Source organism: Bison bison, unplaced genomic scaffold (assembly GCF_000754665.1).
Source record: "Bison bison bison isolate TAMUID 2011002044 unplaced genomic scaffold, Bison_UMD1.0 scf7180017864304, whole genome shotgun sequence".
Classification (NCBI taxonomy): Eukaryota; Metazoa; Chordata; class Mammalia; order Artiodactyla; family Bovidae; genus Bison; species Bison bison.
The window spans coordinates 9,242,891-9,264,146 of NW_011494876.1; the positions used below are offsets into that span (position 1 = coordinate 9,242,891).

At 39.3% G+C, this 21,256-nt stretch overlaps 1 protein-coding gene across 1 annotated transcript in view; it reads left to right on the forward strand.

Moving 5' to 3' along the window:
- Nucleotides 1-18,370, forward strand: part of HESX1 (HESX homeobox 1) — a 23,137-nt gene extending 4,767 nt beyond the window's left edge. The window contains exons 2-5 of the mRNA XM_010851656.1: nucleotides 16,521-16,790; nucleotides 17,304-17,503; nucleotides 17,798-17,899; nucleotides 17,990-18,370. Of these exons, the coding sequence (XP_010849958.1) occupies nucleotides 16,634-16,790; nucleotides 17,304-17,503; nucleotides 17,798-17,899; nucleotides 17,990-18,088 (558 nt within the window). The 5' untranslated portion in view covers nucleotides 16,521-16,633 and the 3' untranslated portion in view covers nucleotides 18,089-18,370. The remainder of the gene's footprint in view (nucleotides 1-16,520; nucleotides 16,791-17,303; nucleotides 17,504-17,797; nucleotides 17,900-17,989) is intronic.
- The last annotated feature ends 2,886 nt before the right edge of the window (nucleotides 18,371-21,256 follow it).

A 21,256-nucleotide genomic window follows, 5' to 3' on the forward strand; every position in this document is an offset into this window, starting at 1 on the left:
AATGATGCTAAAGCTGAAACTCCAGTACTTTGGCCACCTTATGTGAAGAGTTGACTCATTGGAAAAGACTCTGATGCTAGGAGGGATTGGGGGCAGGAGGAGAAGGGGACGCCAGAGGATGAGATGGCTGGATGGCATCACTGACTTGATGGACGTGAGTCTGAGTGAACTCTGGGAGTTGGTGATGGACAGGGAGGCCTGGCGTGGTGCGATTCACGGGGTCGCAAAGAGTCGGACACGACTGAGCGACTGAACTGAACTGAACTGAATGTAGAGAACCTACATGGTAGAGTCCGGAAGATGTTTAATGAGTTTTCAGGATAGTGCTGGGCACAATAATTTTTCAGTAAAAATAAGCTAAGTATTCTTTTCATTTTAAATGTTTTAATGCTTTTAAAGCAGCTTTCATTTTCTTCATTTCCCCCTCTTTATCATAACTAAAGAAATCATTATTTTCTAAATCAGAAGACTCTCCTCATTGTTGTAGATAATTTGGATAGTATTTTAAATAATATAACCATTATCCTTGCTAGTGTTTTACCACTTTGATTTAGAGACTTTTGCAGCCAAAAAAAAATGTATTAATATATATTGTGTTATTCTGGAGAAACGGTTTAGGTACAAAGCCAGCAAAGGCTGTTACTTTGTTTTTTGGTCTTTGTTTTTTGGCAGTGGGGAGAGGGGAGATTCCCAAAGCTTAAAAGACATAGACCTACATGACATTACTACTCCCCAGAAGTTCTCGGGAGCAATAGGCAAGTCATTGGAAAAGAGATTGCTGTTAGAGAAGCCAATAAGTCCCATGACTGGTAAAGTATTGAAATCATTTTACTTTTTGTTTTTTAACTTTTTATAGTACTACAGAGGGCAGTAAAAAGAGTTACTGAGAATTGAGTATACCAGTACTGTTCATAGATCAGTTGGTAAAGAATCTGTCTGCAATGCAGGGGACCTGGGTTCGATTCCTGAGTTGGGAAGATCCCCTGGAGAAGGAAATGGCAACCCACTCCAGTACTCTTGCCTGGAGAATCCCATGGACAGAGGAGCCTGGCGGGCTACTGACCGTGGGGTCACAAGAGTCAGACGCGACTTAGCGACTAAACCACCACCAGTGTAGTTAAGTCTCACAGTAAATCAGCACGTCCTTCCAAAAACACTAGATGGTGCCCTAAATTTAGTTTTGGGATTTTAAGCTGCCTCAGGAGCCCTGGGATTTCTTTGGAAGGAATGATGCTAAAGCTGAAACTCCAGTACTTTGGCCACCTCACGCGAAGGGTTGACTCATTGGAAAAGACTCTGATGCTGGGAGGGATTGGGGGCAGGAGGAGGAGGGGACAACAGAGGAAGAGATGGCTGGATGGCATCACTGACTCGATGGACATGAGTCTGGGTGAACTCCGGGAGTTGGTAATGGACAGGGAGGCCTGGCTTGCTGCGATTCATGGGGTCACAAAGAGTCGGACACGACTGAGTGACTGATCTGATCTGAATGAACAAAATGTTAAAAATCTCTGCCCTTGTGGAGCTACAGTTTAGTGGCAATGGTAGGAAGAAAGACAATGAAATATAAACATAATATGCAGTATAAGAAATAAAGTATATTAGAAAGTGGGGAGTGCTATGGAAAACAGGGAAAATGAGGTGAAGAGCAGTTGCAATTTTAAATAAGCTTGTCAGAGTGGAGTTCATTGAAAAGGTGACATCTGAACAAAAATGTGAAGGAGTCACTGGAGTGAGCAATGAGTACATCTGAGGAAAAAGTGTTTCAGGAAGAGAAACAGCCAGGGTAGAGGCCCTATGCCCTAAGGCAGGAGTGGCCTTTCTATTTGAAGGATTGCATAGAGATCAGAGTGGCAGGAAAGGGGCGAGCCAGGGTGGAGGAATCTGTTGGGGAGGAGGAAGAGAAGATAACATCATGTAAAGCCTAATGGCCTAAGTGAGGATTTTGACTTCTACCCTAATTTTGGATAAAAACACTTTTAATTGAGGTTATGATTTGAAACAAATATTAGAGAAGCTAAACTACTGATATGAGATATCATAAATTATGCACAAATTAACATTGTCTTAAGTAAACTCAGTACTTTATGAAATATACTGATTTAAAGGAAAAATTATATGAGTGATTTAGCTAAGTCATGATCAAAATAATATAGGGGCAAAAATAATGTCTTAATAACAGAAGACAGTGAGTTCATGTAAAAACAAGTGTATGGTTTTTCCTCTTCCCTTTCTAAATAATTCAGCCCTAAAGCCATTGTGTGCATTCCCAGTTGCCCAGTCACATCCAGCTCTTTGTGACCCCATGGTCTGTAGCCCACCAGGCTCCTCTGTCCATGGGATTGTCCAGGCAAGAATACTGGAGGGGATTCCCATTTCCTTCTCCAGGGGATCTTCCCAACCCGGGGATCGATCCTGTGTCTCCTATGTCTCCTGCATTGGCAGGCAGATTCTTTACCACTTTAGGGGCTTTAGGAAAGCCCTTAAAGCCGTTAGGTGGAACCAAATAAAGTAGGAATTTATGCAGGGTGGTGAGACACAGGGGCCCAGAATGAGGTGTTGGAGTCCAGCAAGCGGGGTAGGGCATCCCCACAAAGGAGCGCCCTGGTGTGCAGTGCCAGAGCCTGTTCAGGGCGTCAGGGCAAAAGATGGGCAAAAATGGCATTTTGGTGGAGAGACAACCCCCAGGCAATAGGATGTTGGAGCAAACATGGGGTGAGGATACCTGAGAGGGCTGTTTTGGTGTTCAAGCATGGTGAGGGCTTTTGTGCATGTTGAGAGCTGGCTGCATCTCTGTGGGGAAGGGATGGTAGCAGTGGCAGTTGGGTTACATAGGGGGATACATGCAATAGGTAAATATATCAAGGATAAAAAAAAAGCCAGGATTCTCATTGTCAGAGAAGGGAATTACAAATACTGTATGGAAAGGGGGAAAGTTAGAATGCGCCCTCTAGTGCTAGCAATGGCACCCCACTGCAGTACTCTTGCCTGGAAAATCCCATGGACAGAGGAGCCTGGTAGGCTGCAGTCCACGGGGTCGCTAGGAGTCGGACACGACTGAGCGACTTCACTTTGACTTTTCACTTTCATGCATTGGAGGAGGAAATGGCAACCCACTCCAGTGTTCTTGCCTGGAGAATCCCATGGACAGAGGAGCCTGGTGGGCTGCCGTCTATGTGGTCACACAGAGTTGGACACGACTGAAGCAACTTAGCAGCAGCAGCAGCAGTGCTAGATTGGAATTAGAGGTATCCATGGTTGCTAAGAGTTGGACACGACTGAGGGACTTCAACTTTTCACTTTCATGCATTGGAGAAGGAAATGGTAACCCACTCCAATATTCTTGCCTAGAGAATCCCAGGGATAGGGGAGCCTGGTGGGCTGCCATCTATGGGGTCGCACAGGGTCGGACACAACTGAAGCAATTTAGCAGCAGCAGCAGCAGCAGCAGCATGGCTTCCCTGGTGGCTCAGACGGTAAAGAATATGCCTGCAGTGAGAGAGATCTGGATTTGAACCCTGGGTTGGAAGATTCCCTGGAGGAGGGCATGGCAACCCACTCCAGCATTCTTGTCTGGAGAATCCCCATGGACAGAGGAGCCTGGCAGGCTATAGTCCATGGGGTCGTAAAGAGTCGGACACAGCTGAGTGACTAAGCACAGCACATGTGAACTCACAGGTTTCAATACATGTATGGGATATAAAGTGTGTATATGTCACATACCTGCGTTTATTTCCTACCTTTTTCATTGAGAAAGCCTTTGAGAGAGATGCCCCAATAACAGTGGATGCACATCTGAGTCTATATCTTGGCTTCCAAACACTATTGTTCATTAAAAAGAAATAGGACTGGTCAGAGAAATGGCTGACTCTAGGTCTGGAGCAAGAAAAGAATAAGATATACCTGAGACACTTTATGCTAGGAGGTAGAAAGTGCTCAAAAATGATTTGTCAAGGGACTTCTCTAACAGTCCAGTGGTTAAGACTTCCCCTTCCAATGCAGGGGATGTGGATTCAGTCCCTGGTCAGGGAGATCCCACATGCCTCACAGCCAAAAAACCAAAACATAAAGCGGAAGTAACGTTGTAGCAGATTCAACAAAGACTTTAGAAATGGTCCACATCAAAAAATGATGTGTGGAAAGAACACAAGTCAGCTTGAAGGGGGCTTCCATTAGCCAAATCAGGGGAAATTTCAGCATCACAGTAAGTAATGAGATTATAACTCCTTAAATAAAATAGAAAACCATGAGTTCATATTGATATAAATAAATGAATAAAAACATTTGTTGCAAAGTATTTGCATAGGCTTAAAAATAACCTCACCAAAAAAACCCACTACATTATAAAGGGGGAAAGAGTAACTTTCTAGTGGGAAAACCTGGCAGACACCATCTTAATCAAATGCTGAAAGTTGAAATCACCAATAATGAGACTAAAATTATATGCTACCTGATAGGAAATAATGAGAATACAGCATCAGTTCTGTGTCATCCCCTCAGAGATCACAAGGAAACATGAAACAAATCCTAACTGAAGAAGTACTGAAAACACTGCTGAAATGACAGCTGCCTTTTTAAATTATAACCATTTAGAAATATATATTTACTTTAAGTCAATTCCACTAATATCTGAGTTGCTAGATGGTGGAAATGTTATTTCCAGTTATCTTCTAGTACTAAAATGAGCTCATTTGTTTAGGTTATATGTGTGAACTGTATAACAATAATGTTTACAAATCCAGATAAATTCTCCTACAGTATTTTTAGAACCTGTATTATTTAAATTGTATGCTGCCAATTTTCATTAGTTTTTTACCTTCTCAGTCTGGGGAACTATATTTTCATTCTGAGGTAATTCAGTTTGCTAAATACTTTGTCACTTGTTTATATGATTAGAAACACAATTTTCAAGTGGTAAACTCTCTTTCACCTCTACTCCTTCTTTTAATGATGTGTGAGTGCATGCTAAGTCACTTCAGTTGTGTCCAACTTTTTGCGATCCCATGGACTCTGGCCCACCAGGCTCCTCTATCCATGGGATTCTCTGGGTAAGAATCCTGGAGTTGCCATTCCCTTCTCCAGGGGATCTTCCTGACCTAGAGATTAAACCCCCATTTCTTGGGTCTCCTACATTGGCAGGCAGCTGATACCATCTGTTTGGTCACAGAAACTAGAAATGTGGCAATCACAGTCACTTTCTCCCTCTTACTCCCCTCAACAAACAGACACACACACAGACACACACACATACCCCTATAACTACACCTAATTGGCCTTCATTATGTTGCTTTTCTCTGACGTTTTCTTGAAACATCTCTACCTAAAGACATATCTGAAAAGCCTTCTAGTAACATTGATAATGGTAATAAATGATAGCAAATAATTTATGTAACATTTACTATGTGTCAGGGATTATTTCAAGGGCTTTGCAAGTATTAATCTCACTTGATCCTCAATTATCCCCATTTAATTATAGAGGAAACTGAGGCACAGAGAGGCTAAGTTACATAGCCAAGGTCACATAGTTGAAAAGAGTCAGTGCTGGAATTTGGACCCGGGTAGTGTGACACCAGGGTTGGGCTCTTACAACTCATCAGTCCTGTTCAGTTTCACTCAAGCTGATTTGGGCCCCTTTTTGCTCCCATGCACAACCTCTTGTGCACACATCTTTAAAATTTTGTATTTATTTATTGGTGTTCCTAGAAGAATAAGAGAATTATGCTACTTATATTTACAAAAGTAGAGAGAATAATGAACCCACGATATTATATTTTTATTCATTAGAGACAATGAATCTACATATACCCATCACTCCCAATTCAGCACTTACCAACATTTTACAATACTTGCTTCAATTATCTTTCTTTTCTTTCTTGTTTTCCTGAAGTATTTTATTTATTTAATAATTTTATTTAGTTATTTTTGGCTGTGCTGGGTCTTCATTGCTATGCGTGGGCGTTCTCCAGTTGGGGCGAGTGGGGGCTATTCTTCCTTGTGGTGGACAGGTTTCTCATTGTGGTGACTTCTCTTGTTGCAGACAGAGCACAGGCTCTAGGTGTGCAGGCTTCAGCAGTTGGCACATGGGCTTAGTTGCTCTATGGCATGTGCGATTGTCCCAGACCAAGGATCGAACCAGTGTCCCCTGCATTGCAAGGTAAACTCTTAAGCCCTGGACCACCAGCAAAGCCCTTCTGAAGTATTTTAAACTAAAACCCAGACATTCTGAAATTTCACCTATAAATATTTAAGTAGAATCTTTTAGAGGGACTTTCAGTAAATGTAACCATAATCACATCATGACACCTAACAAAATTAATATTAATTACTACCTTCTTAATCATGAGTTTCTTGAGGGCAGAAATCATTTCATTTCCTGGTTACTTAGTACATCCCTGTACATGCTGGAGTTTAATAAATGTTTGTTCTGACTTAAAAGTTTGTTTTTAAGTTGATAAGAAAACCATGGCATTTATCCTCCAGAAACAATGTTATAACTGACAATCAGGTTCTCAAGTTAACTGACAACTCTAATTTAATCTACAATGATTAGATTAAGTAACACTAACGTGTAGGCCTGAGCCCCTGGAAGCCTTAAATCCTGAACTATTTTATTTTTGATTACTGAGTCTAGGGAAATCCTGAGTCTCATTTAACCTAGCCCTGAATTTTCTTGTCCTCAATGTCAGTCTGGGGAGGACATAAAGACGGGCTATACTGGGTGGGAGCGTTCATTGGTAAAGATTTCTTGGAATGAAATATGGCAGAATTCACAAAAAGCATATTATTTTTTTCTTCATAATAAATTCTGGTTTATTTTTGGGTGACAAAAAAATAATATATTCTTCAAAGAAACTTTTTCATGGAAATACTCCTGCATATGTGCTAAGAAGGTATTCATTGTTTGTTAGAGTTTAAAAAATTGGAGACACCCAAGTGCCGTTATCAAGAGAGTAGTTCAGTAAATTGTGATTCTTCCGCTTACTGTAGCATCAGGCAGCTATTGAAGCATGGGATGGAGCTGTATGTGCTTATGCCATGTCAATGTAGGGAAACCACATTGCAGAACAGTACGTGTGTCTGGCTCCCTGTGGATAAAAGCGTGTGTGTGCAGCTACCTATTTATGTCAAGGCATTCTAAAAAGATAGGAAGGAGCACTAAAGTGTTAATAGTGGATGCCAGTGGGTTGGACAGTAAAAATGGGGTAGAATTGAAGGAAACTATCATTTTACTCATGTACCATAGTAAATATTAAATGAATTTTTTAAAATCAAAAGGCATCAGTGTTTTAGATAATTTTATATCAAATTTTTAAAACCAAGAACTTGATATATACAAGAGGCACTGTACAGAAAACAATTTTGACTGGTTTGAAAATGTACAAATATGAAACTATAATCTTTTGAGATTGAGAAAAGCCTAAAATGTTTTCTAAATATAAATAGAGTGAACTTTTCTACAAATCTTTATTTAATATCTTATGTTTGATGAGTACTGAGATGGTTGCCAGGAGAGATAAAAGTATGTGTGAAATAATCCCAACTCCCTGGTGGCTCAGATGGTAAAGACTCCACCTGCAATGCAGGAGACCCGAGTTCGATCCCTGGGTCAGGAAGATCCTCTGGAGAAGGGAAGGGCAACACACTCAAGTATTCTTGCCTGGAGGATCCCATGGACAGAGGAGCCTGGCAGGCTACAGTCCATGGCGTCGCAAAGAGTAGGACACGATTAAGCGACTAAAGCTTATTCTTCAACCTTGTAACCACTGAGGATTGTACCATATGTTTCAAGTAATAGCAAAGGCTAATGGCCTTAGGAATGACAGAGTATCACAGACATGAATTGTGCCTCAGGATTTTAAAATTGTAAGCTCAGATTTTAAATGAATCCCCCACAGGTAGCTAGTGGGAGCCTATTGTACAGCACAGGGAGCTCATCTTGGTGTTCTGTGATGGGAGGGATGGGAAGGAGGTTCAGGAGGGAGGGGATATATGCATACATACAGCTGACTCACTTCTCTGTACTACAAAAACTAACAGAACATTGTAAAACACCTCTATTAGTTCAGTTCAGTTGCTCAGTCATGTCTGACTCTTTGTGACCCCATGAACCACAGCACACCAGGCCTCCCTGTCCATCACTAACTCCTGGAGTCTACTCAAACTCATCTCCATTGAGATGGTGATGCCATTGAAGCATTTCATCCTCTGTCATCCCCTTCTCCTCCTGCCCTCAATCTTTCCCAGCATCAGGTCTTTTCAAATGAGTCAGCTCTTCACATCAGGTGGCCAAAGTATTGGAGTTTCAGCTTCAACATCAGTCCTTCCAATGAACACCCAGGACTGATCTCCTTTAGGATGGACTGGTTGGATCTCCTTGCAGTCCAAGGGACTCTCAAGAGTCTTCTCCAACACCACAGTTCAAAAGCATCAATTCTTCGGCACTCAGCTTTCTTTATAGTCCAACTCTTAAACCCCAATTTAAAATAAGGAATCCCCCATCTCACTTTTATTGAATTATAGTTACAGAATGTCATAATGTCTAATCTGTGGATTACCCTGGAGTGATATATAAGTAGTTCATAGAAAACTGGGAATACTTTTACACATTAAGAAGCAATGGCAACAAGAGCAAACGCACAACATTTACGTGTATTTACAAATGTCTCCTCCTCCTAGTCTCATCTATCCATCCGTCCATTTATTTATTCATTTAAGAAATATTAATTGAATGTCTACTTTGGCATTTTTCTAGGAGATACTGAAGGTGTTAACAGTAAAATCTAAAGTCTTCTATGTATTTTAGAAAACATATTTAAAAATTCTGAGGGTCTCAAATAGAACAGTGTTATTCTTACGCATAAGTAAGAGGCTAACGTCATGAAGCTTTGCTTATTGCATTTCTTTCTTATCCTCACAGCCTGGTTTTCTTTCTTATTATACTCACAGGCTGATTTTCTTTCTTATTGTGCTATGACTGGTTTTTTGAAAACTCTGCCAAAACATCTAAGACATTGGGCATTTTTCCTGGTAGTTAATGATTTGAGGTTTAGTTGAAATACATAATTAGAAAATGTTAGCAAAGCCTGAGTTGATTCACAAGTTACTAGAGCAAAATAAAACATAAACATCTCATTTTTACTTCATCTTGTACATGCAGATGTCTAAAATACAGACTTCCAATTTTACAATTCCTATAATCTCTTCTCTTCAATGTCAGTGTGTCAGGCTTTTATTTCTTATTTCAAAATAAATGTTGAAAGATATCGAGGATTGATTATATGGAAGGTTTCACAACCCTTTTCTTGGTTGATTGGTATATTTTGATGTTTATATTTTGAAATCATTGGGAAAGATGTTATAGTGGCCATTAATTAGCCATCGTGTATTATCCTTTTTATATGTGTCAACCTTCAGTTTGCTAATATTTTAAAGTTTTTGTGTCAGTGTTCATGAGAGATATTTGTCTGTAATTAAAAACAAATTTTTTTGTTATCAGGGTTATTCAGACCTCATAAAACAGATTTAGAAGGGTCCTTCCTCTTCCATTTTCTGAAAGAGTTTATTTAAGATTGGTATTTGTGTAAGATTTTCTTTAAATGTTTGATAAACTTCACCAGTGAAGTTATCTTGGCCTGAAGTTTTCTCTGTGGGAAAGAATTTGATAACCAGTTCTGTTTCTTTAATAGATATGTAGCTAGTCATATTTTCTATTTCATGTTGTTTCAGTTTTTGTAATCATATAGTTTTTAAAGGTTCTTGCCTATTTCATGTAAGCTACTGAATTTACTGGTATAAAGTTGTTCATTATATTCTTTTTTTTTTTAATGTCTGTATTCTCTGTAGTGGTATTACCTCTTTATTCCTAATATTGGTAATTTGTGTTCTGTCTTTTGTTCTTGTCTCCCTACAGGTTCCCCTTTCTCAGTTTTTTATGATGGAGCTTTTTAGATAAATTATCTAGTGCTGCGTAAATCACCCAAAACTTGGTGGTTTAAAACAGTAGTGTTCATTTAATACCTCTCACTGTTTCTTTATGTCAGGAATTCAGGAGTGACTTGGATACCCAGTCCTGTCTTGTAGTTTCCATTAAGATTGTGGTCAGATGTCATTTGGGGCTTTAGTCATCTGAAGGCTTGAATGGAGCTGAAAGATTCACTTGCCAAGTGGCATATTCACATAGCTGGCAAGTTGATGTTGACTGTTGACAGGAAACTTCAATTCCTCTCCATGTTGGCCTCTATACCTATCATGGTGGCTGCTCACATGTGCTTGCTTCTCTTTGATTGTGAGATTCTATTTGCTTAGTTTTAATCTGTGGGAATTTTGTGACCTAAATTAGGGAGGCTTTCTCCCAGAGAGCGTTTGGTCTGCTTTTGCCGGGAACCAATATTAAAGTGAAAATGGGGAGTGAAAAAGTTGGCTTAAAGCTCAACATTCAGAAAACGAAGATCATGGCATCTGGTCCCATCACTTCATGGGAAATAGATGGGGAAACAGTGGAAACAGTGTCAGACTTTATTTTTGGGGGCTCCAAAATCACTGCAGATGGTGACTGAAATGGCAGCCATGAAATTAAAAGACGCTTACTCCTTGGAAGGAAAGTTATGTCCAACCTAGATAGCACATTGAAAAGCAGAGACATTACTTTGCCAACAAAGGTCCATCTAGTCAAGGCTATGGTTTTTCCTGTGGTCATGTATGGATGTGAGAGTTGGACTGTGAAGAAGGCTGAGTGCCGAAGAACTGATGCTTTTGAACTATGGTGTTGGAGAAGACTCTTGAGAGTCCCTTGGACTGCAAGGAGATCCAACCAGTCCATTCTGAAGGAGATTGGCCTTGGGATTTCTTTGGAAGGAATGATGCTAAAGCTGAAACTCCAGTACTTTGGCCACCTCATGCAAAGAGTTGACTCATTGGAAAAGATTCTGATGCTGGGAGGGATTGGGGGCAGGAGGAGAAGGGGACGCCAGAGGATGAGATGGCTGGATGGCATCACTGACTCGATGGCCATGAGTCTGGGTGAACTCCAGGAGTTGGTGATGGACAGGGAGGCCTGGCGTGCTTCGATTCATGGGGTCGCAAAGAGTCGGACACGACTGAGCGACTGACTGAACTGAACTGAACTGAATATTAAAGTGACCTCAAGTGAGAATCTTCTGTTCAACTCTCCTACCTACTACTAGCCTGAGGGTTAGAATCCTGGTTTCAGTGATGCTAAGGATTTTTGCTCTTGTGGGTGACCTCTTATTTATCATTTGTCTGCTGATCACTGCTCCCAGTTCTGAGTTCAATTCTTGGTTGTTGTGTTTTTACTGTTTCGTGTGGTGAGGAAACAAAATTTCCCTTACGTGTTCAGACCTCAGCATTGCACTTGAAGATATATTTTATACAAGATCTAATTGTTTTGTAGTGGAAGAGTCTTTCAAGGAATATGGCCCAGCGTATTGCTATAACAGAAATATCTCATTCATTCTCCAGTTTACTTCAAATTTGGCTTTTTTTCTCTACCCTTCCAGCTTGCCAAAGTTGACAGTAACTCCCTTGTTAACAAATCTGTGGATACATTTCTGTCTTCTTTTTACCCAGCCTCTTAGCATTGACACAGCTGATCATTTATTATTTCATCTAGTTTTAGCTGAGCACTGTTGTGGATACTAGAACAAACAAAAATTCTAAAGAAACAGGCAATAAACAGGAAACAAGATGAACATACAATAAGACAAAAGGGAGGAGAGAGGGCATCAAGACTCCTGAAATTTTTTAAGGGACTGAAAGAGTAAGCCTCATTGGAAAAAATTGTATTTAAGGAAATACTTGAAGGAGGTAACAGAGTAAGTAAACTGTGAGAATATGTGAGGGAAGAACATTCTAGGGAGTGAAAACAGCCAGTGTACAGGCCTGAGGCAGAACTGTACCTGTGTTTTCAGGAAGAGGAGAGGTCTCATGTAGCCAGAACAAAGTCAGCATGGGAGATGTGATGAAAGATAAGATCAGATCGGGAAGGGGAGCTGGCAGATCATGTGACACTGTATATAACACTAAAAAGACTGACTTTTACTGAGATGGGAAGCCATTTTTTGAGCAGAGTTGTGACATGAACGGATATGTTTTTAAATAATCCCTCTCGCTGGCTGCTGTGTTGATAGAAAACCATAAGGGATCAAGGATGGATGCAGTGAGACCACTTAGATATTGTTGTAGCCATCTTTCTCCTTGATCCTGTTTCCTCTCTTGGGTTGATTATCATTTCTCCACATTTTTCCCTTGGCTTACTACCTGTTTCCTTCTCTAGTTCTTTTTCCAGCACATCTTTTCCAATTTCTAAATATTGAAATATCTCAGACTTGGTCTTAAGATCCTTCTTATGTCTAGGGTCATTCACTGGGTGATCTCATACAAACCTCTGGCTTTTAATGGTTTTAATACATATGATTTGTGCTAGTGATGCACAGACTTAGAGATTCAACCCTGAGCTCAAACTCAGAAATCCAGTAGCCCACTTGCAATCCAAACTGAAACTCTTCATTTCTCCCCAAACCTTTCCTCCCCTAGTCCAGGCGTCCACACCCCAATAAATGACACTGTATTTGCTCAAGCCAAAAAAACAGTCATCCTTAATGCCTCTCTTTCCTTCATTTCTCCTAATCCACCAGCAAGATGTGTTTTTCTGTTCCCACATGAAGGAGCTGTTTCCTCCACAATGCTGTATGTCAAATGACCTCAGAAATCTGAGTAGCTTAATAAACAATGAATATTTATTTTTCTCACCCATGAAACTGCAGGTCAGTTGGTGTTTGGCTGAGTTTGCCTGGGCTTTGCCTGCTTAATGGCAAGCTGCAGGATGGGGTGGAGTCTCCTTCACGTGTGTTCATTCTAGGGCTTAGGCTGAGAGGCAGCAATTGCCCCACGGATGACCACGCAGTGATGTCAGAAGCTCAGGAGGGCAAACCAGTCATATTTCAGGCTTCTAGTGTGTTGCCGTTGACTGAAGCAAGTCACATGGACAAGCCCAAAGCTGAGGGGTGGAAAGTACACTGTATCCACGATGAGGCCACAGCAAGGGGATAGCTATATAATATATTGTGGGGATGAAAGAATTGAAACTAATTATCCAATTACTTCATCTCCCACAACCTCCTAAAGAATTGTACCACTTCCCAGATCCACTGTTAGCCATCATCTCTTGCCCCTGGACAGTTATCTCTCTTCTCATCATACCTAGAACAATGCCTTGCATTAGTATATGCTCAGTAAGAATGTAGTGAATAAACAACTCTCAGGTGATCTTCGATTTCACTGGTTGCACTCATCACTCTTCAGTCTCTTTCTATGTAGCAGCCAGGATGGGATTTTAAAACTGTAAATCCTATCTGTGCTATAAAGAGAAATATATCTGGTCTCTGTCCCTGGTTCCAGGCACACAGCTACTAAATTTCTTAGAATTTCCTGAGTAATAAGAGTGATAGGAACATCTTTTATTCTAATGACATGACTCTTGGTGGGCTTCTCAATAGCTTCAAGATGTGGGCTGGTTACAGGAAAGACCAAACCTAGATTAGAGGCTTATAACTTTCAGCCCCACCTGCCAGCCTCAGGGGAGGGTCACCAATAGCTGATGATTAATCAATCTTGTGTATGTAATGAAACTCCATAAAAAACCCACTACAAAAAGATCAGGATTCTGAGAGCTTCCAGGTTGGCAAACACATTGAAGTGCTGGGAAGGTGGTGCCCAGAGAGGGCATGGAACCTCTGTGCCCCTTCCCCACACCTTGCCCTACACATCTCTTCCATCTGTTCCTGAATTGTATCTTTTCTAGTAAATGTAAACAGCATGCCTTCTTGAATTGTGTGAGTTCTAGCAAATAATTGAACCTGTGAAGGGGAACTCTGAATTTACAGTTGGTTAGTCAGAAGTACAAGTGGCAACCTGGGACTTGCAAGTGGTAACTATAGTCTTGGTGGACTGAGCCCTTAACCCGTGGGGTAGTTGGGGTCAGAATTGAATTTTGGAAACCCTGTTGATGTCTACAGAGAACTAGAGAATCGCTTGGTGTGGAAAAGCCCATATACATTGGGTGTCAGAAATGTTGTGAGTAAAAACAACTCAGACTGTCATATTAGTCCCAGCTTAAAACCCTACCCTGGGTTCGCTTTGCACTTGAACTCCTTACCACGGTCTTTATAGGTCTTCATAAAGGCATCCATTATCCAGCCAGGCCTGGCTCTCCAAACACTAGCATCTGGTACCACTCACCGCTCTCTGGCTAACTGCCCTTTTCCTCCTCAAATATTCCAATACCTTTCAGCTGCAAGACCTTTGTACTTGCTGTTCCTTCTGACTGGAATGCTCTTTCTCAAAATCTTGGCATGCTAGCATTCTCTTACCCTCAGCTAAAATGTTACCTCCTGAGAGAGGCCTCCCTGACCATCAATACTTAAAGACCCTCTTCGCACCCCACCTCCACCCGTTATGTTTCATCACCACCACTTTGTTTATTCCTTTCAGTGAGTTTATCGCTCTCTGAAATGACCTTGCTTTTGTTCATTCCTAATCCTAGAATGGTGTCTGACACATGTTAAGTGCTCTGTAAAAGTCTGTTGAGTCGATATATGAGAAAACATTGCCTCCACATTTTTAAAGAAACTCTTTGCTGTCTTTTATTTTCATACATACTCATCCAGATGTAAAATGGTATTAAGTCCACATAAAATCAACTCAGGATAAATAAAAATATTGCAGTGTCTGTGTTGATAAAGCAGAAATTGGGGACTGCCTCTAGGGCCCTGGTCTGTGGGGTCGAAGGTCTCAGTCAGGCCGCCTTCTACCTCCCTTACTGAGGAGCCAGCTTTCCTGGCTCATCTTTCTCCTTTTTCCCTCCTCATCATGGTTAATGTACAAGATTATTTATTTATTAATATTTACAGTTATTGTTTGTGGGCTGTCTCACTGCCCCCCACCTCTGCCACCACCACGAGCTTCATGGGCACATGAAGGCAAGGATCCTATTCGGTTTTTTAGGTACGCAGTAGATGTTCTTCCATTTGTGGGATGAATCAGTGAATGAATGTTTCAAAGGAAAGGAAAGAATCTGGAAGGTCGTGAATCAATCTCTTTCTCCAGGTCGCTCCAGAGTAGGGGAGCCCCCACCATTGACTGTTTACCTTCCAAGACACTGTAGGCAAAACCTCCATGAGGATATATGTTTACTAGTTTATTTATTGTCAGAATGGCTTTGCTTATATATTTATAACTCCATCTTGTGTGCGTGTTTCGTTTTCTGTGTGAATTCTTTGTTCACATTGGGGCTCACATAAGGAGGAATTTAGCTTAGTATTTATGACATCGTGATAGGAAGTGACATCACGACAAGGCAAAATCTGATAAAGTTCCGTTCCATTCTGTAGAGGCTGTTTCCTCCTTGAGCACACACTTCTTTTCTTCTTCCCACAAGGAAAGCCCAGTAGTTGTCTGAATGCTGTATAAAACTGAGCACTTAAATTTATCATCAGGAAGGTATTAAAAGAAGAGGAGCAAGAGAGTACAAGAACTAAAAGTGTTACAACTTTGGTGAGAAGTGGTCACTTCAGAATCGTCTCATTTAGCAGCTATATTTCTCTTTTAATTTCACATTTTCTTAGGATAATGAAATGAAAATATTTTGTTCTTGGTTATTTTTCACAAGTCTTCTTGTCCTCATGAGAACCATCCAGTCTCTCAAAATATCAACAGAAATTTTTCTTTAAAAGATCAATTATGCATTTTTCTTTGAAACAACTGATGGGAGAGAAATTCTTCCTTTAGTTTGAATAGGCATACTTTTAAGTTGCTTGGAGGTAGTTATATGTGAATCTTCATATTAACTTGTATCTCTCTCATTTAAAAGAAAAGATGAGAGAAGAGGATTAACTCATTAATTATTTAAAATACTTGGTGCAACTGTTCCTTGTTAGTTAATCCAGGCACTTGGAAGAAAATTACACTCAGTGTTAATAACATTGCCAACCTTTTCCAGTATGCTGCACTCCAAATACTATTGTGTTTTCATTGACAACAGTCACTATTACATATGCATGTGAAAAACGGGCATTTTCATCAGAATTACTGTAATAGCATTAAGAGATTATTATTTTTCCAATTTCTTTGGAAGAAAATTCACTTAAATTAGATTATTTATTACTTGACTGCTCTTCTGTCTTGCCTGTATGTTTAGGTAACTGGAGTCCATGAAAGTATAAACTTCAGAATAAAAAGCATGATTTTATACATTGATGATTTCAAATAAAAGAGGAGTGCTAGTCTGTGTGCATCATTTCTTTTGAGAAAGTTAAGTCTGTGTTCTGTTTAGGAGAGATAACACTTTTTGTCCCTGTAGGTGGCCCCCGTGGTGTAGCCATTAGTTGCTAATTACTTGCAAACAAATAAACAATTAACTCCTGGAGCTGCTGGCTGGGCCAGTGTGCATTGACATGCTAAAACTTTCTGAAACGGGATTTTAATTAGTGACGTTCTAAATCCAGCCCCCTTGTCTGCGGAGCAATAAGGTGAACTGCAGGAAGGTCCAGCCCCGGACACGTGGGGCAGAGCCAGCCAGGGAGGCTTGGAGCTGTTGCTCTGTGCAGCCCACGCAAGGATGTCTCCTAGTCTTCAGGAAGGTGCTCGGCTTGGGGAAAGCAAACCCTCACCCTGTGCCTTTTCAATTGAGAGTATCTTAGGACTGGACCAGAAGAAAGACTGTGTTCCATCGACGAAACCCCACAGGCCCTGGGCGGACACCTGCGGCTCTTCAGGTACGCCACAACTTAATTTTTTAATTTCTTTGTTAATTTGTTTACAGTGTTTAATTTGGCCTTTTTTCTTTTTTCATATTACATAGACTTACAGAAAAACTTTACTTTCATCCAAGTACATAATTGAAATATCTAGCACTTTTAATGCCTCCATCTGAGTGTTATGGGAAATAAAAAGAACATTCGCCTTAGATCCAAGTAGGTGTGAAGTGCACCCATGAGAAATGCCAGGAGCCTTCATTTACTTCAGAAGAGCTCTGGGTTTATTTGCCATATCATATATTCTAAATCTTCTCACTGAAGAATAAATGACATTCAGAGGCCAGAATGTGTTCTCTATCAGCAAGACAGGACTCTCATTTTTGTTTGCTTTTTGGATTTTGGTCTCCTGTGAAACCCAGAAGAATTCTACTAGGAAAGTTAGAGACAAGTTTCTGAAGTTACTTCTTATATACAACTTTGTAGAATATAGAAATGGACACCTAAAATGTTATTTCTTTTTTCTCTTTTTAGGGAAAGAAGTTAACCTATGTCTACATGTCCCAACTCTTCCCAGTGGGATCTCATTACCTCAAACTGTGGATCACTCAGTCCCGGAAGAAAGTGTTTGGAAATACGAAGATTACTTTGCACCCTCAGAGAGACTTTCTTTGAAAAGAGAGTTGAGTTGGTATAGAGGCCGAAGACCCAGAACTGCTTTTACTCAAAACCAGGTGGGAAGTTTTTTCAGCCAATAATCTTAATACAAAGGCTTTAACTGATGCCCTGTTGGGCAAAAAGCCCATCCACTTTGGGATCTCAGTTTAGAAGCCTTATTAATGAAACAATAGACCGTATCTCTCTCTCTCTCTCTCCCCTTTAACAGTTTCTGGATAGTCATTAAAAAAAAAGCTTACAGATTAATTGCCCAAGATTTGAATGCAATTATTTTGCTATACAAATTAAAGTCTATTTTATGATGAGAGACCAAAGATCAACATTTTAAATAACTATTTCCTTATTCTTAGATTGAAGTGTTAGAAAATGTCTTTAGAGTAAACTGCTATCCTGGCATTGATATCAGAGAAGACTTAGCTCAAAAATTGAACCTAGAGGAGGACAGAATCCAGGTAAATTTTCAGACTTAGTTATTACTTGTAGCAATGAAAATGTTAATAATAACATTTCTGAGGTCTGTTTTTATCTTCCCTTAATTTTAGATCTGGTTCCAAAATCGGCGTGCAAAGCTGAAAAGGTCCCATAGAGAATCACAGTTTCTAATGGCAAAAAAAAATTTCAACACAGATCTTCTGGAATAAATAGAAAACTAAACATGTGGAATTATCTTCCAGTTGCAGAACATGAAGAATTAATGGAAATATCAAGTATTGAAAATGTTATGTTTTCTGTGTTTAATCTGAGTATTGTCATTTTTATTGGAAAATATATTGTAAATAATTACTATTATAACATGGCACCTGTTATACTTGGGCACTGTTAGTTACAATAAAGGCCTTTCCTATATATTTTAATAAACATTTGCAGAAAAAGCCAGTTATTTTTGGTGAGCAAATTTAATCAAATAAATTTGTTTATTAAAATCAGTAAACTCATAGCTAATTGACTGTACAACTGGATTCCATTTACAAAATAATTCAAGTCAAATAGTCTGAAGAATGGCACAAAGATGTGATTTGTTTCAATAAATTCCCTTCAACTGCATTTTGAAATATGATTATATTTAATATAGCATATGATTTATTCATGAATCTTTTGTTTCTCTATTTCTGGCATAAAGCAGTGAGATTTTCTTACCATATATCAATACAAATTCTTATAACACTCTAGTTTCAAGTTTTTTATTCAGCAAAGTTATTATGCCAAAGTAGAGATGTAAAATCATCAATCGTCTTATTCATTCGATTAGTATTGGATTGCGCAAAAGAATTGAGCTACAAATAAATGCAAATTTTAGTTATTTTTCTAGTCCACTCAATATCATGCTTTACTTTGATTCATCAAAATGAGAATGATCATCTGGCTTATATCTATTTCCAGTTAATCATCTGTATGTTTTGTTACAAACAATACGTTGACTGAGGAGGTAGGATAACCATCCTATCTTTTGTATGTGTTCTGACATTGTCACGAAATAACCAGGGCACTTTCTGGGACAAAAACTGTATTTTCTCTGCATTTGCCGTGGTTCCTGTCAGTTCCCTACTGGGAATCTGGGGATTTGCTTTCCACTTAATTAATGGAAGGCCAGAGTGGATGTTCTGTTTAGTATAAGCTGGAGGACGCTGGCGTTGTTTCCTGGCAGCTGTATTCCAACTTCACCTGTTTGGATTGAATTCTCCCTTGCTTCCCTTTTCTTTTCTACCTTTTACCTTCTCTTTCCCGTGCTCTTCTTTTCTCTCCTGGTAAGGACCAGAATAGAAGGTTCTTGTTGAATTACTGTATCTATCCTGGTTTTATATATATTTTTTTCTTTCATTTTTAAATTGCATGAGAAAGATTAGAGGAGTTTGCATTTTCTGATGAGGAAAAGTAGCATGACTCAGATTTTAGAGCTTTTAAAAAAGCATTTACTGAGAACAGTTTGGAGGAAAGACTGTTCTGTGTCCCAGTAAGCTCTGTGTCAGCAGTAAGCTGTGCTTATCCTGTTTCACTATTGCTGGATGGAGAGCAGGGAGGAAGAGAAGGGCAACAGGAAAGTAAATGGAAGAAGAGAGGCATTAAGTGTTTTCCAAGGAAGTCTCTGCTGTCAAACTGTGGAGCCGCTTTTTTTAACATAAAGAACTGTGTTCGGTAATATACAATTTGGAGCCCTATTTATGAAATATGTTAGTCACAGTTTATCCACCGGGTACTTCTTTGCTCTTCATAGGTTCCTGTGAAAGTGGAGGACTAGAAGTCATCAGGAATGGGTTGGAGGGGAAAGGGTCATGTGGTGGGTAAGCTTTTTCAAATAGCCATTTAATTTAATCCCTAAAGTCATATTTACATATTGTAAACAATTCAAGCAGTATAGGAGTTAAACCTCTCTCAAATCTCCTCCTTCACAGATAACCATCATTAAACATTTTTATACACCTTTTTGTGTATAAAAGCATGTGTATATGTATACATATATATATACACTCATATATGTATTTGTTGTTTTTGCTGTTATTTTTTAAATGTCATCACAGTTGACAGTCTATGCATCTTTCCAACATCTTGCAGTTTCAGACATACAGTTCTGTTTTGTTCTTAATGTTTGCTTGGCTTAGCAAGTCCTATGGATAACAATTTCACAATGTTAATATTTTAAGTATTTTTGAACTAGAGCTTTTCATACATTGAGAGTTATCATAGTTTACGTAGAATTTATCTAAGATTAAACCTAACCCCCAAGTCTGAGAAGTATGAGGATTCTTTATAAACCTACAGACTTTAGAAAAAATGAAACAGCATCACAAACCTTGATAAACAACTAATATATTTAAATTATTTTTTACTTATACAAACTTATACCTATAAAAAGTCTGGTGAGGAAAGAAACAGTATTTTTCAGTGACAGTTTAATATAACAGATTTATGTGCTTTTAAAATTCAATTTTGTGTATAATTGAAATAAATTATGTTAAATGGAAGTTACATATTTATAACTGAAATCGTTTATAATAGAAATTATGCACTTTTAACTGAAACAAGTAGCATTCAGAAGTCAGAAAAAAAATACAGAAATTGTCATATTGAAGAAATAACTCTGAATATAATATGTGCATACTTTTATATTTTCAGATACTAATAACAGAATATAATAAAATATTGTGAAGTGAGTTCATAATATGTGAGAATATTCAAGAGATAAGATAATATACACGGTAACTAGTATATTTCCCCCAAAATCATTTCCAAAAACCTAAAAGATAAAGGCTGTTCTTGTTAGAGGAAATAATGTGTTGGTAATTTTTTTTTAGTAATTATAATTGTCAGCGTATTGGAGAGAATATGATGATATTCGGGAGGAAAACTAGGCTTTAACTTTGAGGAAAAATCAAGCAAGATGGAAATGGAAATGAAAGCCGAGATAAAATTATCTTTTCCTCGAAACACGCAGGCTCTCTCTAATCCATAGCTTAACTCTGCTCCTAGTAATTCCAAGCCTTTGTCTCCATTAATGCCAGGACGAGGTGAACAGTAGTAACAAATCAAACTAATGCAGTCAGGCTAATACCTGGAGCGTCTCTATTATCTGTTGACTGCTTAAATAAGGTTATTTGGTCTCCTGTAATGGCATTTGTCTCTTGTGAAGCCAGCCAGCCAAAGCCCATCACTAACGAGTGCTGGTGGAAACAATGGCTGTGTGTGCTGGTGGCCAACTTTTGAGTTAATCAGTGTTAATAGCTGCTTTCACCCCTTGCATCTTATCACACACTTATGTGAGTGGCATAAATCTCCCAAACACAACACAAGAGAACACAGCACACAGAATCAAC